The following is a 27334-nucleotide window of genomic DNA, read 5'->3' as shown; positions in this document are numbered from 1 at the left end:
GTGAAAATGTTTCTGATCTGCTGATCGACATTTGAAAAATCTGTTTTTTGTTTGATGAGAAGCTACAGATATCACCATACAGACTGTCACATCTCTCTCTCTCTCTCTCTCTCTCTCTCTCTCTCTCTCTCTCTCTCTCTCTCTCTCTCTCTCTCTCTCTCTCTCTCTCTCTCTCTCTCTCTCTCTCTCTCTCTCTCTCTCTTACACACACACAAACACACACACACACACACTGTAGTGGGTGAGGTCTGGGCGTGACTGCCTCCACCAGGAATGTGGTCGTGTGTGTTTTGAACTCTCCACATTCTTTATAGTCTCACTCAGGCTGATCTGTCAGTTTCCCTGTGCCTGACAGATACTGAGAATAGGAATAGAGAGGTAGAGAAGAACAGGCCCTGTGTGGACATACGTGGAGATTTCTGATTTTCTTGGACACCTGCACATTTCTGCCCAACTCCCAGGAAATCCTTCTTTGACTCAGCTCTTGGTGACACTTCTTTCTCTGGTGGATTTTGTATTTATCTAGTTTCTATATTGACAAACTTTTTTTGGATTATAAAAACGCCTTCAGACACTGATTGGACTTTTGGAATTCAACTGTATCTCTGCTGAAAGTCCCACATACTCATTCAACGTCTTTAAAAAAAGGTTAGGGTTGGGATCTTCGCCTCAACATCATCTGCATTGTTGCGTTCTTTCTTTGTGTTGTTTAAAACGCATTCAGAGATTGTCGTTACTGATAACCAGCTGTTACAATGTTGGAATGACATTCGAGTTCGAGCTGCACTGATGGCGGAGTGAATGATCTCTGCTACAGACATTCATGTGACACCTGACTGATGCTACACACCTTGCTGAAGCTGAGCATGCTGTCTCACTGGATCACATAGAAGAGGATATCAAAGGTAATTTTTATTTTTACAAACAAGATCTGGCATTAAGTACCCCTATACTATAAGTATGTAACTGTACTCCATGAATGATTCAATTGTTCATTGTTTCAAGACTTGTTCTACACCTGTTTTAAACTGCTGTAACCCATATCCTCACTTTGGGAAGGATTCTCAAACAAGCGTAAATCTAAATTTCCAGAGGTGTACTTTGCCCGTGCAGTTTTACATGCCATTGCAGTGAAAAGTATTGTACCGTAATCTGTTTATATGTTCCCCAGAATTTCTGTATATCAATTACATGCACTGCACACTGTACAACACTGTAGTAGGAATCAGTTACTATTGGGACCACACTCATTCAATATAAATTAACCTTAAAAGTAGTGAACTGCGACTACAGTAACAGTTGCTGCTGTGTTACCTCGGATGCTGATGCTTTCCTGGTCTCTGAAACCTGATTAATCCTCTGTGACAACTCTTTGGATTTCAAATGTACACATGGAGACGTCTGGGGGCATGTTGGTGCAGTAGTCAACTCTGTCGCCTCAAATGCACGGCGGGAACGTTATGGGTTTGAAAGTTGCGATCACCTTCTGTCTGGAGTTTGTGTTCTCATCGATTTCCTCCCACAGTCGACTTCCAGGTAAACGGAGAACTCTATATTGCCCATAGGTGTGTATGAGAGTGTGGATTATTGTTTGTTTTCATGTTGGCCCTGTGACGGACTGGTGACCTATCCAGGGTGGACTCCGCCTTCGCCCAAAGTCACCTGGGATTGGTTCTATAGCCTTGCAATCCTCAAAGAATAAGTGGCTTTGATCCAATCATCTGTTTCAGTTGAAATGATTAAAATAATATTAATTCTGTATTAAAATTAACCATTGGGAAACACCTAGAGTCTCCAATATATATAACATACCACAAAATGAAAGTGTTCAAGATTTATGCATTGAGAGAATGGGATGGAACAATCTTGTTATTGTGTGCAAAAGGTTATTTAGAAAAAATGCATTTAAAATAATTAAAATAAGGAGAAATTGAAATATGTCTTGAAACGTTCTAAATTATTTGATGGATTTCTCTTTAGCACATTTGGACCATTGATTTTTTGACTGGCTGGAACTTTTAAAGTGTGGTTACACTTCACGAGAGCCAAGGGTGACAAAGTTCATTGCTACAAGTGCCACAACTCTTTTGCATGTGAATGAAACACAAGCACATGTCATCTACATCCAGTTTAAGTCCATCACATATAGGCGAGGAAATGTTCTCCACTACTGCCCATAGTTCATGTGTCGTGGTCCCAGGTTTATAACGTATTCAGCAGCCTGGAGCCCACAATTGGAGTTAACTAAACTAATTACATAAAATGGACATGGGTTAATGATTTACAATTACCATTAAGCAGCTCATGCAATGGGTGTATACATATATTTAGTCCGACATGTTCAGAAAATCATCTAAGCGTCTGTTCAGAAATAACGAGTGTAATTTTCAGGTCACTTATAGCCCGGGTGGCTGTAATGAGTGTTTGTTTGAACCTTATCAGGTTCAAACAAACCTGATAAGAGATGCGTTAGAGCACCAGGTCAATGACTGTATGCGAAAGCAATGCAAGGTTGTTGCATCCAAAGCAGAGCAGACAGGTGAGAGGAAAAGAGCACTGGTTTCATCTGGCTGAATTATGGACCACACAACATTGGGGTTACATTTTCTAATTACATACAAGAGTGGGGATGGGATTTATCTCCAGTTATCACCAGTTTCCTTCATGGTATTCTGAGCTGGAGTGATAAAATAAGATTGTAAAGGCGTAAATTTCCAGTAAATAAACTATCTCTGCATAATAACTGTCGAACAACTAAACAACCCATCACCCAATAGATGTGAAAATTACCCACACACCATTACATTTTTTTCATGTCAGTGCGACTGAGCTTTAGCATTTGTTAATTGTTGAGCTTTGGCAGCAAAAACTGTCTGACATTTGCATTACTTTTTTTTCTGCATGAGTATTAAGTGTAAATTCTTCGTATCATAGTAAATCAGACATTAATTCTGGTTGTGTAATAGTGGATCTGATGATGTTGCTTGTAAGTAACAACTCTAGGATATATTAATAGATATAAAAAGGTAGGAAAACGCAGATATGTTAGCTTTGTACAGATTAGCCAGATAACCTTTTAGTACACGCCCAAGCTGTTTTAGGATTATTAGGATAGGATCATCAGAACATAAATAAGGCTTACTCAATGAAACTATACATGGCCAAGAGCCAGTGTCACTTTTGTTTACAGTGAGAAAAACACAGAATAATAGTATTCAAATGCACTACTCAGAGACAGAAGGTTAAAAGATCAGTCTTTACTTGCAAACATTGGTCAGTACACAGGCTGTCAGTAAAACAGGCCAAAAATAAAATCCGACAAGGAGTGTATGTTGGACAGAGGCCGAAAAACTGCAAGGAGAAATGCGATTAGACATGATGTTCAAGATAAAATGACAGAGAGGAAGGGGAACACAGAGGTGGTGAAACCAATGAACCATAGGGGAAACCACATGCAGCAGACACACAGGAATGTGAAACCGTGAGAGGAGTGACTAAAAAAAAAATAGGAACAAATTCAACCTAGCAAACAGGGAAACATGACTGAGGGAGAGGAACGGTACATGACACAGCGCGTCCCTTAGAGATGTGGAACTGCTGTTCTGTTGCTGACACTGACCTTTGACCACTGTGTGGAAGAGGGGCAAGAGAAAACACAGTGGCCCTGCAGGGATCCATAAGAATTGATTAAACCCTGCAAACTCTGAGCTGAGTGGTTTAGCTGGGCATCTGGATGAACAATAACTCTGTCATCAATCCACACTGAAAGCAACATACACACAGCTGATCATTATTTGAGTCCTGCAGCAACAATTGACATGCTGTTATGTAAACAAACATTTTGGTGACTGAGGCAAGGACACTGCCTCAGTGTTTGTTCCAGGGATGTACATGTAAAAGCTAACTTCCCTATCTACTAATGGAGATTTGTAGAGACAGAAACTAGTCAACTTGTCTAAGTAAGATAACTCACAGAAAACTACTAAAACAGAGAACAATGTAGTTGGCATCCAAGCCAGTGTCACAATGTCATATTGATTTGTTGAGTTTGGCTGATTTAAACTACTAGAACTAATAGCCTTCCCTCCTTGGTTAACATCCATATGCCTGCGCTGAATGTGGATACGCATTGCTCCAGTCCAGCTAATATTCTTCGGTTATTCTTTATTACATTTTTAAACATAACCAGGTTACATGTTCAATCCTCTCTTTATATTTGTCATCTGTGAGCTTCTGTAAAACTTGTTACTTCAGTTCCTGGCCAATGGGCCCGGAAACTCCTTGAATTTGGTGTTTAACAAGGTCTGCACAAACACTACCAGACATATATCTGGCTGTCAGTGAGTCAATCTGTCCGGCACTTTGGTTTGGACAAAAACCTCTAAATGCAAACATGGGAAGAGAAACAGAAAAAGTTTTGAGATTTTTATTGTAAAAAAAACAAACAATTAAAGACAGCTGGTAGACGGACTGGACAAGGACCTGGGGCTGGGGTTCAACGAGCTAGGCAGGCAAATGTAGAACTGGTTTCCTGATAATCGACCAGTGGAGGCAGATGCTGAATCTGATTTGTGTTTTCATCTCTGATCTTAGTTGTTGAAAGGATAATTTTCCGATTACACTTTACCCTAAAACTGCCCTTTACTGTTTTCTTCTGTTGTGTCTGCAGGCAAAACACAGTACACTATGACTTTCCTCGCGGCAGATTAACCATTAACTCCGAGCATTTCATCATCCCTTGCAAGGCTCAGTTTTTACAATATATTCTGGAGCCATTATTGAAAAACCTCCTTTTAATGAGGTTATGTCAACCAGTCTTTGTACAAACTGAATGACTGCCTTCTCTTGAGTTGCATCAACCATTGGCCTTTAGAAACCAAGCAATGGATGGCTGTAGCTTCATCCAAAGTGAAGAGTGAGGGATAAGGCTTTGGGTGGCATTTTCTGAATCATTCACAACAAGGTTGATTGTCAAGTATCTTTTAATCTCTGGGACATGTGCCGGAATCACATCAACTTCCACTTCTAGGTTACACCATTGACCCCTACAGAGAAGTTCTACATTATATTAATCCATCCGTTTGATGCTTCATCTTCAAATTTTTCATCATTGTGGTGGCTATAGCAGAGGACGATAAGTGGATTGCCCCCAGACAGCTAATGATTAGATCCCTGGCTCTTCAAGACTGTGTGACTTAGTGTCGTTGGGCAAGATAAAGGACCCCAAAATGTTTGAATGGGATGAAAGCGGGATAGAGAAGCACATGGTGGTGCAGTTGTTAACTATGTTGCGTCAGAGCAAGGAGGTTCTAGAAACTTTGAGACCTGAGAAAACATTTACACTGTTGATTTGACTCTTTATTCTCAACAGAATACCTTTCCCCCTCAAGTTAATTTGACAATGCAACTTTATTTTGTGTTGAATGTGCATGTACTACCAGAATAGAAAAATACAAATGACACACATTGCAATCTAGACTACTTGTGCTGTCTTTGCTTGTGTGGCCTGAACCAAACAGCAGGTGCAAAGGACAACAAATGTGTTAGTCCTTGCCGAAATGAATCTTGTCCTGATGTTCTAACAAAGCATTACTTATCATTAAATGTTCTAACCTGTTTGAACTGTTGGCATTGATGCCAATTAACTTTAACTTAATGACAGTTGAGCTAATCCCTGATTTAGGAATATTGAATGAGTCATTAAAGCAAAATCAGTTCAAATCTGATAGATTTAGGAATAGGTTAAGATACGAATAGGATTCAAATAAAGTGCTGCAAAAAGTGTCCATTGGAGAGAACAGACAGCAGGATGCTGTTGATCACTGTATCCAAGGCTACCAATAGGTCCAGCAAGATAAGAATCAAAAGCTGCTTTCAGACACAATGCTAGCAGCCACTGGTCACCAGTGAAGGGAGCTGAGGAGCGGAGTAGTGTGAGTGAATTTAGGTTGGTTAAAGACCAGTCAAGCTGCTGCATTCTGGATGAGCTGCAGAGGTCGGATGGCACTAGCAGGTACACCAGCCAGGAGGGAGTTACAGTAGTCTAGGCGTGAGATGACCAGAGTCTGGACCAGAACCTGGACCAGAACCTGCGCCACCTTCTGAGCGAGAAGGGGACGAATTCTCCTGATGTTGTGCAGCATGTATCTACACGAGCGGGTTGTTGCATTAATGTTGGCAGTAAGGGAGAGTTGACTGTCGAGTGTCACATCCAGGTTAAGAGCAGTCTGGGTGGAGTTATCAAAGGTAAAAATCAGGTTTTGGGTGGGAGAGCCTTTTCCTGGAAGGAAAAGTAGTTCAGTCTTGTCAAGGTTAACGTTCAGGTTGTGTGCAGACATCCACTGAGATATGTCAGTCTTGCAGAGATTTGTGCTTCTACCTGTGTTTCAGATTGGGGAAAAGAGAGGATTAGTTGGGTGTCATCAGCGTAGCTGTGGTAGGAAAAGCCATGTGAGTGAATGACAGAGCCGATAGAGTTGGCGTACAGAGAGAAGAGGAGGGGACCAAGGACAGAACCTTGAGGGACACTAGTACTGAGAGGACAAGGTTCAGACACAGATCCTCTCCAAGTTACCATATAAGTGCGGTCTTTGAGATAGGCGGAGAGCAGGGAGAGAGCAGAGCCTGAGACACCCAGGTCCTGAAGGGAGAAAATAAGGATCTGGTGGTTCACTGTGTTAAATGCAACAGAGAGGTCTAGAAGGATAAGGACAGAGGAGAGAGAGGCAGCTCTACTAGTGTTACGTTGCTCTGAGACAGCAAGGAGGGCAGTCTAAGTTGAGTTTCCTGCCTTGAAACCAGACTGGTGAGGCTGTTATGATGAAGAGCAGCCTCACCAGTCTGGTAATCAGTCAGATAATCACAGCAAGAGGAGCCCAGCCTCTACCAGATCCAACATATTTGTGTAACCTTGAAAACAAAAGGTTGTTTGTCTCTTGCTTAGGATACAATCCATAGCTGTGTACCAATAGCAGATATACTGGACCTGTGTTGTCTCGGTACATATATGTTACGTGTATTTAAATGGAAAATAAAAGTCCTATCCATAAACTATCCATAAATTATATTTCCTACAGTATGTAGTTGCTGTTTTATTGTAATGTGAAAGGCTTGAGATGATGGAGTGCATATGAAGATGGACAACACATCTCCACTTCCTCCAATTATACAAAAATTAAGCTAAATTATCCTGGAAACAAGTTCTGCCATTTTGTGCTTTTGATGTAATTTGGAGCCAGAGTGTATGAAGTTGTTAGGATGGAACAGGGCTACAGTGTCAACATTCTGCTGACACAAATGCTCAGCCAATCACGAGCCAGTCTCAGCTTTCAATCATGGTGTTTCACTCCATATTTATCGCATCAAACAAACATATTAAAACCAAACATAACGGGAACATTTTACATTCGAACACTTATATGAACATTTATAAGAACTAATGATAAAAAAAATATTTCATTTGTACGTTGACGTTAGTTTTGTCAATGTCCATTCCACTGACATGGAGGCAGGTGTTTATGAGCGATAGTGCAACCTGCCACCAGGTGGTTATGAGGTTGATTTGGCTTCACTTTTGGGTAACTGTCATGTCATAAATCTTTAAATACAGTCTATGATTGAGAGTAGAGTATCACTACAAACAACCACACATAAACTTTATGGTTAACTTAACAAACTGTACACTGTGTTACCACTCTAACTTGGGAAATGTAAAGAAAAGCAAATTTTATTACTATATAGGGACCTGAGTATGCAGTTGTTTTGTAACTTCACTGAAACTATTTCTGTAGTGCAACAAACCAAATGATAAATCACACTCCTTATTGAATGACCATACACAGGACGGTGTTGTCAGTGCACTGAGCCACACCTCGTGATTCACCTGAGCCGGAGTGGTTCCAGATATGACTTATACATCACACCCAAACGAATTTGTGTGTCTGAATGTGTTACTTTGTGCATGTGCTTGTGTTTGATCATGTCAGTGCTGGTACAAAGGGGATCTTTGTGCAACCTTTGAAGACCTGGATAACTAACCACACATTTCACTGCTGTGATTATTCTTACCAGCTAATACTTCTGTTTAGGTCCCTGCTATAACCATGGCATCCCGGGTGAAGCAGCCCCAGGGGCGCAGTTTGTCCTCTCTGTTTTCTTGCTGCTTCAAAGGAAGGGACCAACCAGAGATCACCTACTGCCATGATAACATTGTGGCTTCAATGGAGCCTACCTTGCCCATGCCCCCTCTTCAGGAGCTGGACTCAATGTTCACCGAGCTGGTGGTGAGTACAAGGCGTTTTTCGAATGCTCAACACTTGAGTATGTCTAAGTGCCTTCAAACCTCAATAAGTATTTAAGTGCTTTTCTTCTCATCGTCCCTCTGTATCCTCATTGTGTCCTTCTATCCCAGGATGAACTGGACCTTACAGGGGAGCACAGGGCTGCCATGTTTTCTTTACCAGCAGAGAAGAAATGGAACATCTACTGTAGCAAGAAACTGGTAAGAAACTATAAATACACCAGAAAACCTATCTATGCAACCTAAAGCGTACAGTTTATGCATCATGACCTCATCTGCCTGTGTGTCTTTCTGTTTTTCAGGAGGCGGAGGAGAACAAAGGCGCAACCAACTGGCCAGAGTTTTATATTGACCAGCTCAGGTCCATGGCTGCCGTGAGTCACACAAGACATTCTGTTTTCATCCTGCTATTACCAGTTCATTCACAGAAAAAAATCAGATACTTTTGCTCCATCTCCAATTTTCTTCATAAAATTAGAAGATTATATTAATTTGAAAAATATAAATATATATAAAACTGTCAAAATGTTACACATGGGGGTTTCATAGATATAGTTATATACCTTTATATACTGTATGAATGAACTGTACTAAAATTTTGTCCCACTAAGGAGCAAAAGTTCTGTATGCCAAACACTCTCCATTATTGGCCCTGAATTAATTATTTTGTTTGACTCCATATCCAGAGGAGGTCTCTACTGGCGCTGGAGGGTGAGGATGAGCAGGGAAGACTTAAGATCGTTGATGGTCTTAAAACAGCTCTGAGGACACAGCCAATGAGGTATTGTTCCACTTCTAACACACGTTTCTGTGAAAAAGAATTACCTCCAACTTTCCCTCTGACTGATCTCCCCCAGGTTTGTGACACGATTCATTGACTTGGACGGCCTGTCGTGTATCCTGAATTTCCTCAAGTCAATGGACTATGAGACCACGGAGTCTCACATCCACACCTCACTGATTGGCTGCATCAAAGCTCTGATGAACAATTCACAGGGTCGAGCTCATGTCCTGGGTCACTGCGAGAGCATTAATATCATCGCACAAAGTCTGGCCACTGAAAACATCAAGACCAAGGTACAAACATTACATAGCCTACTCCGTGACTTTCTTTATTCTCAAAATCGTGTAGAAAATCTTTAGAAGCGGATTGATTTGATGAATGTCATTTTGTTTGTGCATGCTGGTTTGAAATTAGGAACTAATTTATTAGGATCAGTGAATGGGCCTATCTGGTCAACATGTCTTGCAAGATAATCAATCATACAAGTACAAAGGGTCGCAAGGCAACTGCAACATGACCACAAAGACAAGTAAGACAACCAGAACATGACATAAATGAGCAAAAAGACACAAAAGCAGAGATGAAAATTTACTACAAGACAAACTTAACAACCAATCAGAGACACAAAATAACCACATGACATATATAAGAACAAGAAATAGAAAAAAAACACATTGACATATAAAATGACTACGAGAAATGAAATGTGCACAAAGGGATGGCACTGCCCCAGCCTGTTTGTGCATTGCAACTAATGTTGGTTTCATGATGGATTTTCTTTAAGGACAAACTTTTCTTCTTCTTCTCATGTGTAACTGACCTTTCCTCTCTCTTCTTAGGTTGCAGTGTTAGAGATCCTTGGAGCCGTGTGCCTGGTGCCAGGAGGCCATAAGAAAGTGCTAGAAGCTATGTTGCACTACCAGAAATTTGCCTCAGAGAGAACACGTTTTCAGGTCTGATTTGTTTTTGTTTGATATCTTTTCATTTTCTGCAAAGGCAGATTTGAAAGGACGAAATAGAGGCGATTCATCAGATTTCTTGCCATGACCACTCATAGCTTAACACGCAGGACAAGGATTTTCTTTAGGAGTCAAAATGCTGAATTGGGGTGTTACAAAATAAAGTCAAATAATAAAAAAAACATTGATTCAAATGTTGAATTAATGTGATAAAATTTGTACATCCATTAGGTATCTTTCAGATATTTAATACTTTGCTCTCTGTATTGCTTGTATCGCTTATGTCTGTCCCATCATTTGGAATCATCCTCTTAGTGGTTGGACAGATTAACATGCTGACAGTGTGTGACAGAAAGTGATTAGCTACAGCCAGACCAACAGAGAAAAGACAATCATTTTGAAGCTCACCTGGTGTCAAACATCCAAAAGACCAGCAGCAAGTTCACTGTACCAACACAACTTACAAGTCTATAACCGGAGTTTTTTCTGTCCTGTGTGCAGAGCCTGCTGACAGACTTGGATAGATCCACGGGCCGCTACAGAGATGAAGTGAATCTGAAGACTGCCATTATGTCCTTCATCAATGCTGTGCTCAGTCAGGGAGCAGGAGAGGTAATGAACAAACTGTCTCCGTATGTTGTTTATTTATATTTTTTCTTTGGGTGCCATTCCTACGCTCCATTTGCATCCTAAGATAAGACAGGTTTTAAAGTTTGTATTTTAAAAACACCTGAGATGTACTTTATTACCTTCCCATCAAGAATGTGTCGCCAAGCCCGAAGTTCACTTGTCTTAGTGAAAATGACATTTTTTGGCGCCACTTAGTAGTGGCTAATTTGGTGTATTAGTGATTGTGTGTGTGATGACAAACTCAAACGTTGTGTCTCTTTATACTCGAACTTGTAGCATACTGTATGTTGATAAGCCTACTGAGGGTTGGTTAAGTCAGTGATTTTCAACCAGTATGCCGCGGAACACTAGTGTGCCGTGAGAGATCGTCAGGTGTGCCGTGGGAAATTATCTAATATCTAGTGTTGCACCAAAGTATCGGCCAAACATTGGTAGCGGCCGATATTCGCCTCGTTTACCGACATCTGCACATCGGTAATAAACTTGACTTTCACCGATATCATTGGTATTATTTGTGGTTAAACCGCTGGGCACGTGCCGTGGCTGGGGGAGAAGTCGCCCCGTCGACCTCCTCTCCACGCCGCCGGAGACCTGGCGTGCGGCACGCCTCTACGTTTTTTTAGGGGGGGAGGTCCTCTTCCGCGGTGCCTCACGGCGTCAGTGGTGCAGGGGCTTTCTTTCTCTTGGTCCACGGGGTGGTGTCCCCCACCGGTGCGGAAGGCGGGCCGTTGGAGGGGACCGGGTATGGCGGTCGGCGGCGGCGACTCTGGACGCGTGTCGGCCCTTCTCGCGGATCAACTCAGCTACGGCGCCCGCTAGGGGAACCCTCCGTTCGCGCGGGGGGGGGGGGGGGGGGGGCTCCGCCTAGCAGCTGACTTAGAACTGGTGCGGACCAGGGGAATCCGACTGTTTAATTAAAACAAATCATCGCGAAGGCCCACGGTGGGTGTTGACGCGATGTGATTTCTGCCCAGTGCTCTGAATGTCAAAGTGAAGAAATTCAATGAAGCGCGGGTAAACAACGGGAGTAAATATGGGCACTCAAAACAGGTCACTCTGTTTTAGACAGGGTTAAAAGGTCCTGTTTTAAATTATCCTTGTGGTATTTTGACCAAAATATGTTACAGACATTTCATTAAGACCCCAAGGAACCATATCAACTGTGATAAAATGGGTATAATATGTCTCCGTTAAATAAAGTTTAGTTAAATCAAAGATTTTTTCATAAATTTGATTCAATTTGTGCTCATTAAAAGATAAGAGTAATAAAGGGCTGAAATAATTTTAAATAGTGCTTTTTAATACATCAAATGTATTTACTTGCAAATGTAAAAAATGTGCCGCGGCTCAAAAAAGGTTGAAAATCAAGGGTTCCTGATCACTCTAGAAGAAGATAGTCAGGGCGACTGGCTCTTAAACTTTCGGGGACTGATTCTACTCCCAGATGGTTTCTGTTGGTGTTTGAGAATCCTGCATTTTCATTTTATATAACGTCAACAACAAAGATGAATATGAATAATATATGTGTTAATGTTGTGTCCATGTGTGTGTGTTCCACAGACCAGTCTTGAGTTCCGTATCCATTTGCGCTACGAGTTTCTGATGTTGGGCATCCAGCCAATTATTGACAAACTACGTTCCCATGAAAACGCCACCTTAGACAGGTACCGTACATCAGGTGCACTTCAAGGTGCAACCATGGAACTAACAAATAAGCACCAGAACACATGAATTGATTTATAGATTAACAGAGTTGAAATGTACTTTCTGAGTTTAGTTGTCACAGCTTGTTGTTGTCTTCCAGACATCTGGACTTTTTTGAGATGTTGAGGAATGAAGATGAGCTTGTGATTTCCAAACGCTTCGATGCTGTAAGTAATTTAGAAAAACCTTTACACTTTCCAAATGCTCTAACGCAAACTTTTCTTTATGTCAAATCCTTCAGATCCATCTGAATTTCAAACTTTTATAGATGAACAGATTCAATATTTTCAATTTTTTTACATTTAATAATTCAAATTTTTTACATCATTCCAAGAAACTTTGTTTTTTGTACACACCACAACTTTAGGGGATTAATAGAAACCAAAGACATCTAACAATAATAATAAATCATAATAATTAACATTTATACAAGCTGCATTTTATTGGTGCAAGTTTAGGGAGCTGTGTTTTCCAGTCCTTTATAATCGAACCCGCTGCACATCTTCAGCATGTCACATGTCATTTGAAAATACAAATCAAATATGTACTATGTTATAAAGCCAGTAATAAATGTCTTCTGCTACATTGTCTCAGGTCCATATAGAAACCAAAAGTGCAAGCCAGATGTTTGAGCTGATCAAGAAGAATCTGAACCACACTGAAGCTTACCCTCACCTCCTGTCAGCGCTGCAGCACTGTCTCATGATGCCATGTAAGACTGTCTGGCTGCCTGCTCGCCTACAGTTCACTGAATGATCCATGCTAGTAGAAGTTTCTCTCTTACTTGTCTCATTGTCTGTCTGCAGATAAACAGAACACCACCACACTTCAGTACTGGGTGTTGTTGGACCGGATAGTTCAGCAACTGGTTCTGCAGACGGACAAAGGTGAAAACCCTGACGTCGCTCCGCTGGAGGACTTCAATGTAAAAAATATTGTTCGCATGTAAGTGTGCTGGCATCCTTACTCTGAGACATGAACATAGCTAATTAATGGTAAACAAAACATTTCCTGTAGAGGCGGGTGCCGACGTTGCTAAAAACGATAAAATCAAACATCTTAATTTGTTATTTATCGTTGATACACAAATTTGATTTTGTCTCAAAAATACAATGAATCACAAATATTGGTATAATCCTTATTTAACTTATTAAATATTTAATAAGTTAAATAAGGATACAAATAAATATTTGTATATATATATATATATATATATATATATATTCATATATATATATATATATATATATATATATACATATTATCTTACATCTTTTTCAACACCTATCTTCAAAATGGAAAATTTGTGCCTGGTAGAAAAGACATGTAGCTCCATGAGAATGAGTTTCCAGGGGAATAGTGGACAAGCGTCCGTTTTGTTTGCGTGCATGTGTGTGCACACTTGTGTGTGTGGTGGTGGTGGTGGTGAAAGGCGCAAACTAACTTCTCATTTGTGTTCGTTTGTGTCTTTAGGCTCATCAAGGAGGGTGAGGTCAAACAGTGGAAAGAACAAGCAGATAAAATGAGAAAAGGTAAATACACACATGTACAGCATGTACAGCATTAAAATGAACAAACTTGGTTGGTTGTAAAGTTTTGCTTTTCCTGACTCATCAGCTGATTATGCAGCAGCAAGATTTATATGTAAATTTGTCTTCAACACTCAGTGCTTAATCTAAGTTACATGAATGAAAAAATACAATCTATTTGAACTAATAATACACAACTCATATATAGTTCTTACACATCATTCAAACAGATAATGAAATCAGATTTAACAAAGCTAGAGTCCAGCAGAGGTTTATGTTAGAACTACTTTGGTTTATAAACATACTCACAATCATTGGAGCTGGTTAACCTCTCTATTCATGAGTTGACCATCACAAACAATAATGCATGGTTGCTAGAATGACACCATGGAGAAGCTGTTGCTTCCCAGAAAACATCATTGTGGGCCTGAAGTTTTTTTTCTACAGAGCTAAAATGCTCCTCTGGATGGAGGTTATTTTCTTTTGCGTAATGCATTTTTGAAATATTTTTTTTTACTGTGGAGAATTCACAGCACTTGATTGGAGTTAAAAGGGGTCTGCATACACATGTGAAAACAACCATTGATTTTAGAATATGAATCAGCAGTTCTGTGTGAAGAATGGTCCAAGCACTGTGAGCATTTGATGGGTGTGTTACAAATAACGTAAATGTTTGTGTGAATCACTTAGTTAATCATTTAGATCAGGTCCCAATTAATAACCAATTATATTGTAATTCCAGGAGGTTCTTAATGTTTTTCTTGCCCCTGCAAATGCTTAGTCAATGCTTTGCCTTTAACAAAACAAACTAGACTACACTAGCTGGATACCTCCGGGACCGAGCTGGTAACACAAAGCATTTCCAAAATCACAATCAATGTCTTCCAGCCTTTGTATTTCAAGACTTATACCTCCAATAACTCAACCCCAGTTGGTAGAGCGAGAGCTCCTGTGAGTTTCTAGCTCTCTCACCCACTTTTTCATCCAGACCAGCAGAACTTACAGCAGCGTTTTGAGAAGAAAGAGAGGGAGTGTGAGGCCAAGAAAAAGGAGAAAGAAGATATGATGGCGATGGTGAACAAGATGAAGGTCAAACTGGAGCAAGAGGGCAACGACCACAAGCAAGCGAAGCTGCAAGTGGCAGGACTGTCTGCTCGTCTGCAGCAGCTCAGCTCTGTATGTTCACCATCACAACGAGCTCGCTCGTCTGTCTGTTCAGAACTTGTTGTCCTTGTTTGCTTTATTTTCTCTTGTTATCTTCTTAGAACTCCAGCATTCCAGGAGGACCTCCTGTGACTTCCGGAGGTTTAGTCCCCGCGGCTGTTGCCCCTTCCATCCCCTCTCCTCCTCCACCTCCTCCTCCTCCAGGTGGCCTACCATCTTTTGGAATGGGCCCAGGTGCTCCTCCTCCTCCTCCTCCGCCTCCTCCTCTAGGAGCTCAATTTAACGCTGCCCCGAAGAAGAATATTCCCCAGCCATCCAACCCAATGAAATCATTCAACTGGAACAAATTGCCTAAGGTCTATTGGTGCTAATTACTATCACTATTGATACTGTCTTTATTAACTACAGCCAACTGCTGATGATCCACATTAATTAGTAATTACTATTTATGTATCAATTTCTTACCTAAACTAGATGACAGATGTTGGGCATGTCAACTACTGACATCCTGACTCTCTGGACAGCGTAACAGAACTTGAGATGCATCAGCATCTACACCAACAAATACTGTTTATCTGAATTTTTCAGAGGCGAAGAGCTTGTTCAGCCATATCCTTAATAAGAAAATGTGTCTCCTATACATTGAGCAGGTTTTGATTAAAAGTTGTGGGTCTCCTTTGCAAAACTTGACAGGTGTTGATTAGTTAGTGTCCTGCTTTATATTAACCCAATAACTTTATAAATCCTACAAATGATTATGTATAACAGTACTTAACTGATCGCTTATTATTTATTTATTCAATTATTTATTTTGTCATTCATTGTCATTCATTCATACTGAGCAGCAGTGATCAGGTTTGCCATGTAAAGGTTTTGTTACTCATTTGTTAGAGACAAGGAGAAGACAACTGTGTCCTTAACTTCCTTTAAGGTTCAGTGCGTAGGATTTAATGGTCTGTATTTATATAGAGCTTTTCTAGTCTTGATGACCACTCAAAGCTCTTTACAGTACAGTTTTGCCAGTCACCTATACAAACACACAATCATACAGTGCATCTATGTGCAGAACTTTCTCTATACCATATCAATCACACGCTAGCGGCCCACTAGTGAGGGCCAATATGTAGTTCAGTATCTTAAGGACATGACAATATGTTGAATGGGGGAGATTGGGATCGAACCACCAACAAAATGTATGTCCCTCACCTTAATCTCCCTTACTTCCCTTTCAACTGTGTTAGAGAACCTACGGTGGCCCTCAAGTTACATTTAACCGGGATCTTCCCTCTCTAGATCCAGACTTTAGTTTGTCCATTACGGGTTAGTGTAAAAACATAGTGGACTCAGTGGAAGTGGACCTGCTCTCTTCGTAGATATGAAGAGCTGATTGTAGGGTAACAAAAACACAAGTGATTACATAACATTGAAATCATTGTTATAAAACATCCTTTTCCACACTGGACCTTTATTGTTGTGTTTATTTTCAATCTCCAACATCGCGACGAGTAATGTGAGACATGTTCATTCTTCCTTAAAGAATCTACAAGCTGATACTGACAGTAGCAATCACATTACAATCAAGGAGCAGCCAAAAGCTATTTTTTTCTTAAGTTTTATATTACTACACCACTATGAAGTGGGCAAGGAACTGGATTAGTTTGTAGTAGTGGTGGAATACACAGATAATCTCTACAGAGGTCAGAGTCCTGTCACAGTGTTGAAATTATAGGGTAAGTTATTAATTGGACCTCTAATCAAAATGATGTTATTAACATTGTTTATTTCTGGAAAAAGACGGAAGGAACCATATGGAAAGAGATTGATGATGTGAAGGTGTTCAAAGAACTGGATCTAGAAGAGTTCCAGAGGACATTCTCAGCTTACCAAAGACCACAGGTGACATAGTGAATACTGCACGGACACGAAACATACAATTACATACATTGCATTTGACGTATAAATCCATTGATATGTTATCGAATATATTTTCCCTGCTCCCAATTATCGCAGGGTTGTGTTGTATCGTTTTTTGTTGCTGTCTGACTATTCTTTTCATATAGCAGAAGGATGCTGAGGATGATCGCACAATTGCCAAGAAGGTCAAAGAGCTCTCAGTGATTGATGGTCGCCGCGCACAGAACTGCATCATTCTGCTCTCACGGTCAGTGTGTGGACACAATTGTTGCTGCTGGAAAAGTGGATATCGCTACCTATGGGCTTATTCCACTAATGATGGCATGACCAGCATTGGGTCATATCTCCATATGTGGTCTGAGTGATTTAATATCTCGTCTCATCTTGGATGCATTCACATCTCAACTTAGAGCTGTCCTCTTGGGATCAGATCAGTTAGGACAGATATTAATACCATATGTGAAAAGCACCTAAATTGACCTCATTCACTGTTTACAGAGAATGTCCTGCCAGTTAATGACAGTGATTATGATTTACCTCAGTGCAACTTCACATCTGGTGCCCACGGTGGGAACTGACCATGACCCAACAACTTCACCAGTCCACTGCCATATTGAACTCAAAACAACAATGACATTCCTTCCTGAAAGTCTGTAGTTTAGGCTTCTATGTCTCCAGTTTTTGACCTGATTTTAGCAATTATCAAATGGTTCTGATAGCATAGAGTAGGAGTGTCACCATTGGCTGTTCTTGTCACTGATTATGGGATGAACATTTTACAGACACAGAAAACAGAGCCCTGTATGTTTTTGATTGTATTTGAGTTAAGAACTAGAACAGCATTCTGCTGAAGAGTCCTATACGCATGATGTTGGATTGGTTAAAATGTATTAAGTACTTCTCAGGCCCAAGCCCCAACCTCCACAAGGTTTGTTGGAATCAGTTCTGTGCCTACCTTTTTGTAATCCTGCTAACAAATAAATCAACCAACAAATACATCAACAAACAAACATGGGTGAAAACATATCCTCCCTGTTGAAAGGTAAAATACTGATTTACAATATTGTTTATGGTTTGTATGCTAGCATAGAAGTTATATTGTTTTTATAAAGTTATAATAACAGTAGTTTATTTTTTATACTTTTGAGTAACAGACGTTTCACACCCTCAACAAACAATATATCCTGCTTGATTTATAATTAATTAATCAAAGTTCCTGTTGTTGACGAAAAAATTGTTGTTATTGTATACAAATTGTGTATCAATGTCAATATCAGAATCCGACTTTAGAATCAGAAGAACTTAATTGATTGTTCAATTGGGTTTAACAGTTACGGTACAGATCCATATAAAAATAAATATAAAATATAAGTATGGATGGGAAAAATAAGAGGTACATATATCTAGTTTGCTACTATATGTATAGAAAGAATAATATATATATATATATTTATATATAATAAAAATAATAACTTCCACATATGTATATTACAGTTCATACAACAGCTGAAATATCAGTAAAGAATTTAACTACTTTAAATTAATCAGCTAAATTTACATTTCAGGCGTTTTTTATTTGCTGCTATTTGCTCTCTGACATCGGTCAGACATTTTATTTAGTTTTGGTTTAATTTGCCTTTTTTTTCTTTTTGTAAATACATATTTGATATTACCACAGGGAGTCACCAAAATCAATTTCACAAACGACCCTCGACATAGTAGTCTTAATATTTTGGTTCCATATCAGTGTGGTATGTGTTAATTAAAGATATTTGATTCAAATATTGTTTTATCCTCTGATTACAATTTATTTAATAAACTCAGTTGCTACATCCCTGTCGAGATATATTTTTTTTACTTGGATTTCCCAGGTGTTAATGATTTAAGGAAGGTTTAACAAACAACAGAAATGACTTCCTCCACAGTGTTAAAAAAAACACATCTCTCTGTCAGCCTCTACACAAAGCCAGCATGGTAAATGTAAAACGTGTAAGTAATTCACAACTGAAATACAATCTATATCTGTGTTACAGGTTAAAGTTGACCAATGAAGAGATCCGTCATGCAATCCTGACCATGGATGAACAGGAGGATTTACCTAAAGACATGCTGGAGCAGGTGCTTAAACGCACACATTCAAAGGAACACAACCCGCAGACACACATCCCCATTCCTAAACATTGCATCGTGAAGAGTAGGGGGAGCATCTGTTCTCCAAGGCTCCTACTTTATTTGTAAATCCATTCGAGTGCCTGGCTGTTGGAAATTCTTCCACACCAACATGTTGATATAACAGCACTTTTTTTTCTATGCTGAGAAATTTGGTGTTCAGTATCTTGCCCAAGGACACTTCGTCACTGATAATAATGGATCGGTTTAGAGAGGTCTCTAATGGAAAAATGGAAACTACTCATTTAGGCTCATATGTCTGATAATTAACAACCAACTGATTGACAAAGCTTTCTGATCGATTGTTTGTATGTGTCTTTGTGTTTGAAGCTTCTGAAGTTTCTTCCTGAGAAGAGTGACATTGAGCTGTTAGAAGAACACAAGCATGAGCTGGACCGTATGGCCAAAGCAGATCGCTTCCTGTATGACATGAGCAGGTACGTACCAAATAACATGTTCTGATCACAGTTTGACACAGTCATTGGAATTTTGGTTATTGAAGCAGTTTCTTACCATCAGAAATGCTAAAAGCAGAAATCCCCAAGTTTAATAAACTCCCAGTCTTACAGTTAAATTTCACCAGAGGAAAATGTAGTTCCCTGGGGGAAAAAAAGCCTCCCTGTCCAGAAAATGCTGTTATCGTCCCTATCTACAGATTAATACCGTCGAATTTCCTACAACGTCAAACATTTCATATGAACTAGTTCTCCTCCAGCAGTCCCATGTGGCATGTTGTTCCCTCGCAACACATAAACATTAAAGATTAATCTGCACAAATGGTTTGAACAGCATTCACAGAGGAATTTTGATTATTGGGTCATTCGTTAAACAGATATACCATTGAGTTACACTTAATAAGGCTCCACCTCTTCCTGCTGGTGGATAAATATTCATAGTTGTTGTCTGTTTTGTGTCCACACCCAGAATCAGCCACTACCAACAGAGACTGCAGGCTCTCTACTTCAAGAAGAAGTTCGCTGAACGAGTGGCTGAGGTCAAGCCTAAAATCAAAGGTACCCTCCCTCTCTCATTTCTCTCTTTAAGCTCTGTATTATGTCCTCTGCTGAGATAATGATACGATACTAATTTGCAGTTATGGTTTGAGCGCTGGTCGTTAACATTTGCCTCCTTCTCTCTGTGGTTTCAGCTCTGTGCCTCGCGTCCCGAGAGGTGGTGCAGAGTGGGAGGCTGCACCAGCTGCTCGAAGTGGTTCTGGCCTTTGGGAACTACATGAACAAAGGACAGCGAGGAAATGCCTACGGCTTTAAAGTCTCCAGTCTGAACAAGCTAGCCGACACCAAGTCAAGCATAGACAAGTACAGTTCTCATCGAGGCTTCCTACGTCATTAGCCTTTTTTCATTGAAGACATTTTGACATATGGAAGCAGGAAACATTCTTGTGCCGACAATATAATGAGAGATGGCTGAATATTAAATACACCTGTGGATGGAGTGATTGTTTTTTTCTACTATTATGAGTCAACATGTCTCCTGGGATAAAATAAGGCCTTTACACATGTTCAACAATTTTTTTTCAAAGAAGTAAAGAAATTGATGTGTTCGTTGATTGATTGTCAAATGTGTGTGCTGTTTGTTCATAGAAACATCACTCTGCTCCACTACATGATCACTGTACTGGAGAAGAAGTACCTGGGTGTGGTGACCTTCGGTGACGAGCTACAGAATGTGCCAGAAGCTGCTAAAGTCAAGTAGGAATCAATCAATCATCAATCAACTGGAATTTGTGTAGCCCATATTCACAAATCACAATTTATATCAACGGGCTGGGAATGAAGTAACACACACAGACACGCACACGGCCATGAAGGTGATGGGATGTGACTCCAATGATCTAAGGTTTAAAAGCATTATGATTTAGTAGTGCTTTATATTTGGGGATTCAGTTGGTCTCCTCAGAGTCTGGAGGCTTGACAACAAACACTGGGCCACCTTTTGTTTTCAGCCGAGACTCTGTGACAGATAGCAGACACTTGTTTGAAATTCTCAAGCAGTAAGTTAGTAATAGGAGGAGAGCAGCTCTGACATATAAGGGTGTGATAATCCAGACAGAGCCTGTCAAATTATTGAGCGTAGTTTAAACTTGGACCTAAAGGAAAAGAAGGTTGGGAGGCAAAAATAGCTTTACTATGGCCAGAGTTTTAGAACCAGTTAGGAAGCTCGCTTCAGCACTTTGAATAAGTTTTGTGAGACATGTGTACAAGGTCATATATATATGCAGTGTATAACCTGGCCAAGACTTTGGAGGGTTCCATAAAAGTAACTACACTCAGCTGTTGGTCCAGTAGTTCCAGTTGCAACTCACCCTAAAACCACAAATAGCATGTGTTTGTTTTACCGTCTCCCGTCAGTATGACCGAGTTGGAGAAGGACATTGGCAATCTGAGATCTGGTCTAAAGAGTGTAGAGGCGGTAAGTGAGCTCAGTGGAGAGCATGAATATTTTGGTATAATGTCCTGTCCTTCTGTCTGATGTCCTGTGGTCCATTTGCAGGAGCTGCAGTACCAGCAGGCTCAATCCTCTCACTCTCCTGCTGACAAGTTTGTCCCTGTGGTCAGTCAGTTCATCACCGTGGCCTCCTTCAGCTTCTCCGAGGTAGAGGAGTTGCTCACCGAGGCCAAAGAATTGGTGAGTGGGCAACAGATAACTGCCATTCAGATTCACTGTCTGATTCATTGTGCTTTAAAATCCTTCAATATCATCAGAACCAGAAACCAGAATTATAGTTAAACATCTATGTGAAATTTTGGATCAGACTTCCAGTTTTCTTCTACCTTCAGTTTGATATCGGGATAGTTCACGGAAAAACTCATGATTTACTCACTTTTGGAGTTTTTAAGGAGTAAAGATTTTTGCAGCCAAATCCTCTGGAGCCGCATTCCCGTTCACTTACACACTGCACACAAGTTCTTGCCCTAGGTCACTTGCGGGGCACTTTTTTTTAGATTAGATTAGATTCAACTTTATTGTCATTGCACAGTACAAGTAAATATACAACGAAATGCAGTTAAGCATCTAACCAGAAGTGCAAAAAAAAAGGCACTAAAAGTGCAGAGTATTGTGCATAGTGGAATATGTAAATAAATAGGAAGTACAGTTAGAAATATAAATGGAATGTGAACAGTATTAAGAGGTAAGGTATGATATAAGAATGAGTACACTATGAGCAGGATAAATATATAAATATGAATACACTATAGGTGGGATAGGTGGGATAATACAGTAGTAGAAAAAATAACTCTGCAAACTAGTGCAAATGTTCACTGGCTGGAGGAGGGTGAGTGGCAATCCAAGCCAGAGAGGGGAAGTATAATCACTAAAGGCGAGTTCCCATACCTGGAGTCAAACCTGGGCCGCTTGGGTGAAAATCAGGAATCCTAACCACTTGCCCATATGGGACTGGTTTTAATGTGCTATCCTCGGATATTTATTGTAAAAATGTTGTAAATGTTGTGCAATAGTGCTTAAAAAGTGTTACCATAGAATTATGTGCCTTTAGGCACTCAATAAATTTGGTTATCAAAATAAAATAAAAAACATTAATATTTTAAATATTAATATTAAATCATAACTTTAATTGGTTAAAGTTGTGCCGGGTCACCACCCTTCAAAGAAGGGAAAAGATAGCTAATTTTTTTAATAAGATCAGTCTCATTTAGATCTAGTTCAATTAGAAATCTCAATATTTACTATTAAAGATTATATAATGAGTGATTTTCATTCTTCTGTGAATTCTCCCTTTATTCTGGGCCTAACCCTTAATAAACATACAGACATACGATTAATATTCATCAAAACATCATAACGAATTATGCAAATAAGCACATTAGCCAAATTGTTGTAATTTTCCTTTAAGATGGTATTGGGCCTACGCAAATGTGAAGCGAATAGCGTGAATCAAAGTTCACCAATGTTGCATTCCAGGGTAGCTATGCTGAGGAAGGGGATGCTGTATTTGCCTCCTTGCTCATACAGATTGGAAGTGAACAGGATGTTGTTGTATGTGTGACCAGTCCAAATACTTATGTTTGTCTCCACATTACATTGCAGCATTCATTTCACATCAGCATATAGACCAAAACAAATCAGCTGGTAGATGCCTTCCATTTCCAGTTTGTATCAAGTGATTATTTTAACCTGATGACATTTAAACCTAAAAAAATAGGTGTCTCCAGTGTCCATACTGAGGTCTGCTAGAGATATATTTAAAAAATGATAGAAGAAGAGTAGACAAATACAGTGACCATGAATGAAGCATTTTTTTCTCTCTTTTCGTTTGGTCTTGTCATCATGCCATCCACACCTTTCGTCAATAACCTGAGGATTTAAATCACAATTCCTCCTTGGGTCTATTACACCTGTACAGTCATGTGGTCAAGCTCCAGTCTGATAATTCAAACGCCAGGTGTAACTGGGACGTCCCTGTCATGAGGGCTGTGGGATCACAAACACACTTTTCATTGTCACTGTGCTCCCTCTTTGTCTCTTCTTGTAGTTTGGAAAGGCACTGAGACACTTTGGAGAGGACACATCCAGCCTGCAACCGGATGAGTTCTTCAGGATCTTCGACACTTTCCTTGTGGCGTTCTCCGAAGCCAAACAGGACAACCTGAACATGGCCAGAAGCAAGGAGGAGGAGGAGAGACGGGCACTCATGGAGGCACAGGTCAGCAGACATTTAGAGATGAAGAGAGGGATGAGCTGTCAGCAGATGTGAAAACGTTCTTTTGAAAGCATAGACAATTTATTACATCTGCTCTGGACCAGCTGTTTGTTGGTGGTGCACTCTTTTGAAAATGTTGCAAACTGCACAAACTTTAATGGTAACTTTTGAGAGCTGATATCTATGACAACACCTACCCACTATCCATTGTGTCTATTGATCACCTCATTCATGCATGGCTAAATGTACAGTTAAAAAATCCTCATCCATCCTCTCCCTGTCACAATCTCTGTCACTCTCTTTGCCTCTAGCTTAAGCGAGACCGAGAGCAGAAGGCGAAGAAAGCCAAAGCCAGTGAAGAGGAGGGCGAGTTTGATGACTTGGTGTCGGCCCTGCGCTCTGGGGAGGTGTTTGACAAGGATCTGTCCAAAATGAACCGCAGAAAACAACGAAAACTCAACTCGTATGAAGGCAGCCGAGAGAGACCAGCGGCAAAATTGAAGTAGTACCAGGAAACTTCACGGACAACAGCAGCTCACTGGGACTGTCCCATCGGGGATGTCTCAGTAACAATATGGTCGAACAGGAAGTTAACTATCTTAAATCCACTTTCATGGTTCAAGGTTGTGCAGATACATAAAGTATATACAGTATGCAGAAACAACCTTTGCCTGCAAGGATTTTTTTACTTCAGCCCTTTATTGTGTAACCAATGCTTTATGGAGAGCTGAGGCTAAAAGGACTATTGGTTGCTGATGACATTTTATGCTGGGTTACATAAATGTGTTTTGTGCATCTGCCGTGTGTTGATGTTGACACACAGCATTTGGATTTGGGGTTTCTTCCCATCAGTGCTCAATACAATGCTGAATAGAAGTACAGTGGACACAGCCAGATGAGCACGCACCAGGTTCAGCAGCTGCATCTACCCCCTCTTTCCACACTCATTGGTGGTTGATGACAGGCAGGAAATGTATTTGCATTAACTTAATTTTATTGGCTTGCGCCTGCACATAAGTGTTTGTTTGAACAAGATTTGATTGGCTCCTGCAGCACTTTGATATTTAATAATTTTATTAAATGACGGTCTGTAAATATATAGAAATTGTATCCAAAAATTGTATTCATTAGGTTGCTGCAGTATTTTTCAAATAAATACTTTTTGTGTGGACTCCTTATAGATGGATATTTAACAGGGAACATCTTCATGATCAGTTAATGTGCTCATATATTTTAATATGTGGAAAGTGATGAAATGAAAAGTGATATTATTAAGAATAATCACAGCACTATAACAAGGCTCAAGCTGCTCGTGAATTACCAGCTGCTGTAAAATGGTGTCCAGCTGTGTTGTGGACCTTTATTTATCTGTTTCTGTGTGGAGAATGTGGCCTTTAAAGATTGAATGTCTTTTTTTGGTAGAAACTGACAGTTAACATGTTGAGCATCTGGGAACATGTGGCACCTCTATGCCAACCTCTCAGAGGATGGAGAGGCTTGTGACTACTTGCACAAAAAATATATTTTCATGATTTCTTAGCCCATGATCTTGACACATTTATCCACTGAAAAAAATATATATATTATGCCTCTTCGGTCTGTTTAAATGTTGTGCTGTGGTCACCAATGTCAAGTAAAAGTGGTAATAAGAATATACCTATAATGACGTGTTTTTTATTTGTCTGTTTCTTTTATGTTAAAGAAAGAATTGAATAGGATAGAGCAACAACTACTAACAAAATAACAATAATGAATAATCAAATCCACTGTGTCGATTCAAGTTTGGTATATATCATAATCCATGTCCATGGGGAAGTGGCTTTGTGAGATGTACCAGACTCATTTTTAGAAATCTTTAACTTTTCACTTAAAATGCTAACATATTAACAGCTTTAGAAAGTATTTTTCCAATTTAGCAGAAAAAACAAGTAATAACTGTCTTAGGAAAGGCCTCCAGGTTAGATTTTGGAGAAGTTATGTCAAACAGCAATATTCGATTATTGTGTTTGTTCACTTGTGAGTTGTTTAGATTGGCCCAACTGATGTAGTCACTTACAGTAGTTGACATTCCTATGGAGAGAATGGAGATCAACCTCTATAGTGGTTAGGAGTCCCGAGAGGTCTGATCAGCATGTATGGACACAGCATCATCGAGCTGCATATCTCAAGTCTCGTAGAAGAGTTTAAATGCACCAAAACAAGAATGGAGAGGACGCTCTCAGAGTCCTGCGACAAATCTTTCAGGCTGTTGGACCATCATCAACCTATGAGGTCCTTCCCTCACCACAAAACCTGAACGAACACATGTACATGGAGACACAACCAGGTACTCAATGCCTTTTAGCAACAATAGAAACAAAGACAACTGCTACCAAAGCCTTGCCATCAAAACCTCAAACTCAGTTAAAAAGAAAAAACATTTGTCTGTGAGGGGGGACAGGGACAGTGAGGGCCTCCTCCACTGACCAGGAGACGTCAGTTGGAGCAAGCCAGAGACTTGGAGCTGTTAGTGGATGTGGGCCAGCGGCTTACAGTCCCATCACATATTGTCACTACCACCCTAAGACCTGAACTGATACTCTAGTCCAATACATTGTCCACTTTGTAGAATTGACATTACCCTGGGAGGATAAGGATGATGAAGTGAATGAGAGGAAAAGGCTGCGGAATGCAGACTTGGCATTTGAGGCACAACAATGTAGTTTAAAAGCAAGCGTTTGCCCTGTGGAGGTTGGCTGCAGGGGTTTCCGACAGCAGGTTGCTCAAAGATCTGGGAATCAATGGACAACCTTGCACAAGACCATAAAAGAAACATCACACATTGCAGAACACTGCAGCCACAGGCTCTGGATCAGAAGGAAATATCCCAACTGGGCCCCAAGATGCTAGGGAAAAAGGCACCTGAGTCTGGTCAACCTGTGTTGGGTCTGCCTTAGAGGGTGACTTGTGAGTTAAAGGCTGAAACACCTGATGACGATAAAGCACACCACTGAAGATTTGTCCATAGCATCTGCTGCTCAGTAATATCTGATAACATCCACTCGCAGTAGGCATTAATTAGTGCGGTAGAATGTAAAAGGGATATTCTCCCCCCCAAAAAATACATATAGGTAATGATGTCTGATCTACTGAGCGGGCAACATGGTTTCCATTGTACTGCCATACAAGCTAGCAGCCAGTCAGATTTACCTTTAGCCCCAATGTAGCCCATAAAGTTCGGTCTGTATCATTAATGTCAAGGCTAAAACACTGGATTACGCTAAGTTGCACAACTGAAGACATGTCCCTAACGTCCGCTGATGGCAGCTAGCACCTGCTTACATCTATTGATTGTTAGTAACTTAAATTCTGCAGAAGACTGGGTCTGATCTGATAGACTGGAAATAAACTAAGGGGTGGTGAGGAGAGGATTTTTTTCAAGGCCCTGGTTGTATAGGCTATTATAAATATATAATATACACACACACACACACACACACACACACACACACACACAAATAA

At 40.2% G+C, this 27334-nt stretch overlaps 1 protein-coding gene across 2 annotated transcripts; it reads left to right on the top strand.

Annotated features, from left to right (window-relative positions):
• The first annotated feature begins 325 nt into the window (after positions 1–325).
• Positions 326–25487, top strand: daam1a (dishevelled associated activator of morphogenesis 1a). 2 transcript variants are annotated; one of them, XM_062397685.1, is made up of 26 exons: positions 326–905; positions 8088–8282; positions 8411–8500; positions 8602–8673; positions 8986–9080; positions 9157–9376; positions 9923–10036; positions 10544–10654; positions 12233–12336; positions 12477–12543; positions 12971–13088; positions 13183–13321; positions 13850–13908; positions 14894–15081; positions 15171–15425; positions 16864–16965; positions 17133–17230; positions 19017–19101; positions 19483–19589; positions 20077–20165; positions 20300–20468; positions 20754–20861; positions 21522–21582; positions 21664–21798; positions 23666–23836; positions 24145–25487. In XM_062397685.1, exons 2-26 carry the CDS (start codon positions 8103–8105, stop codon positions 24337–24339), a joined length of 3132 nt encoding a protein of 1043 aa, XP_062253669.1. In that variant the 5' UTR covers positions 326–905; positions 8088–8102; the 3' UTR covers positions 24340–25487. The 2 variants fall into 2 exon arrangements, with proteins under 2 accessions (XP_062253669.1, XP_062253668.1); XM_062397684.1 differs by having other exon boundaries at positions 17130–17230.
• Positions 25488–27334: the final 1847 nt, after the last annotated feature.

The sequence above is a fragment of the Platichthys flesus genome, chromosome 10 (genome assembly GCF_949316205.1).
Source record: "Platichthys flesus chromosome 10, fPlaFle2.1, whole genome shotgun sequence".
NCBI lineage: Eukaryota > Metazoa > Chordata > Actinopteri > Pleuronectiformes > Pleuronectidae > Platichthys > Platichthys flesus.
The sequence above is the reverse complement of the archived record's forward strand: the minus strand, read 5'-3'. Positions and strand labels throughout refer to the sequence as shown.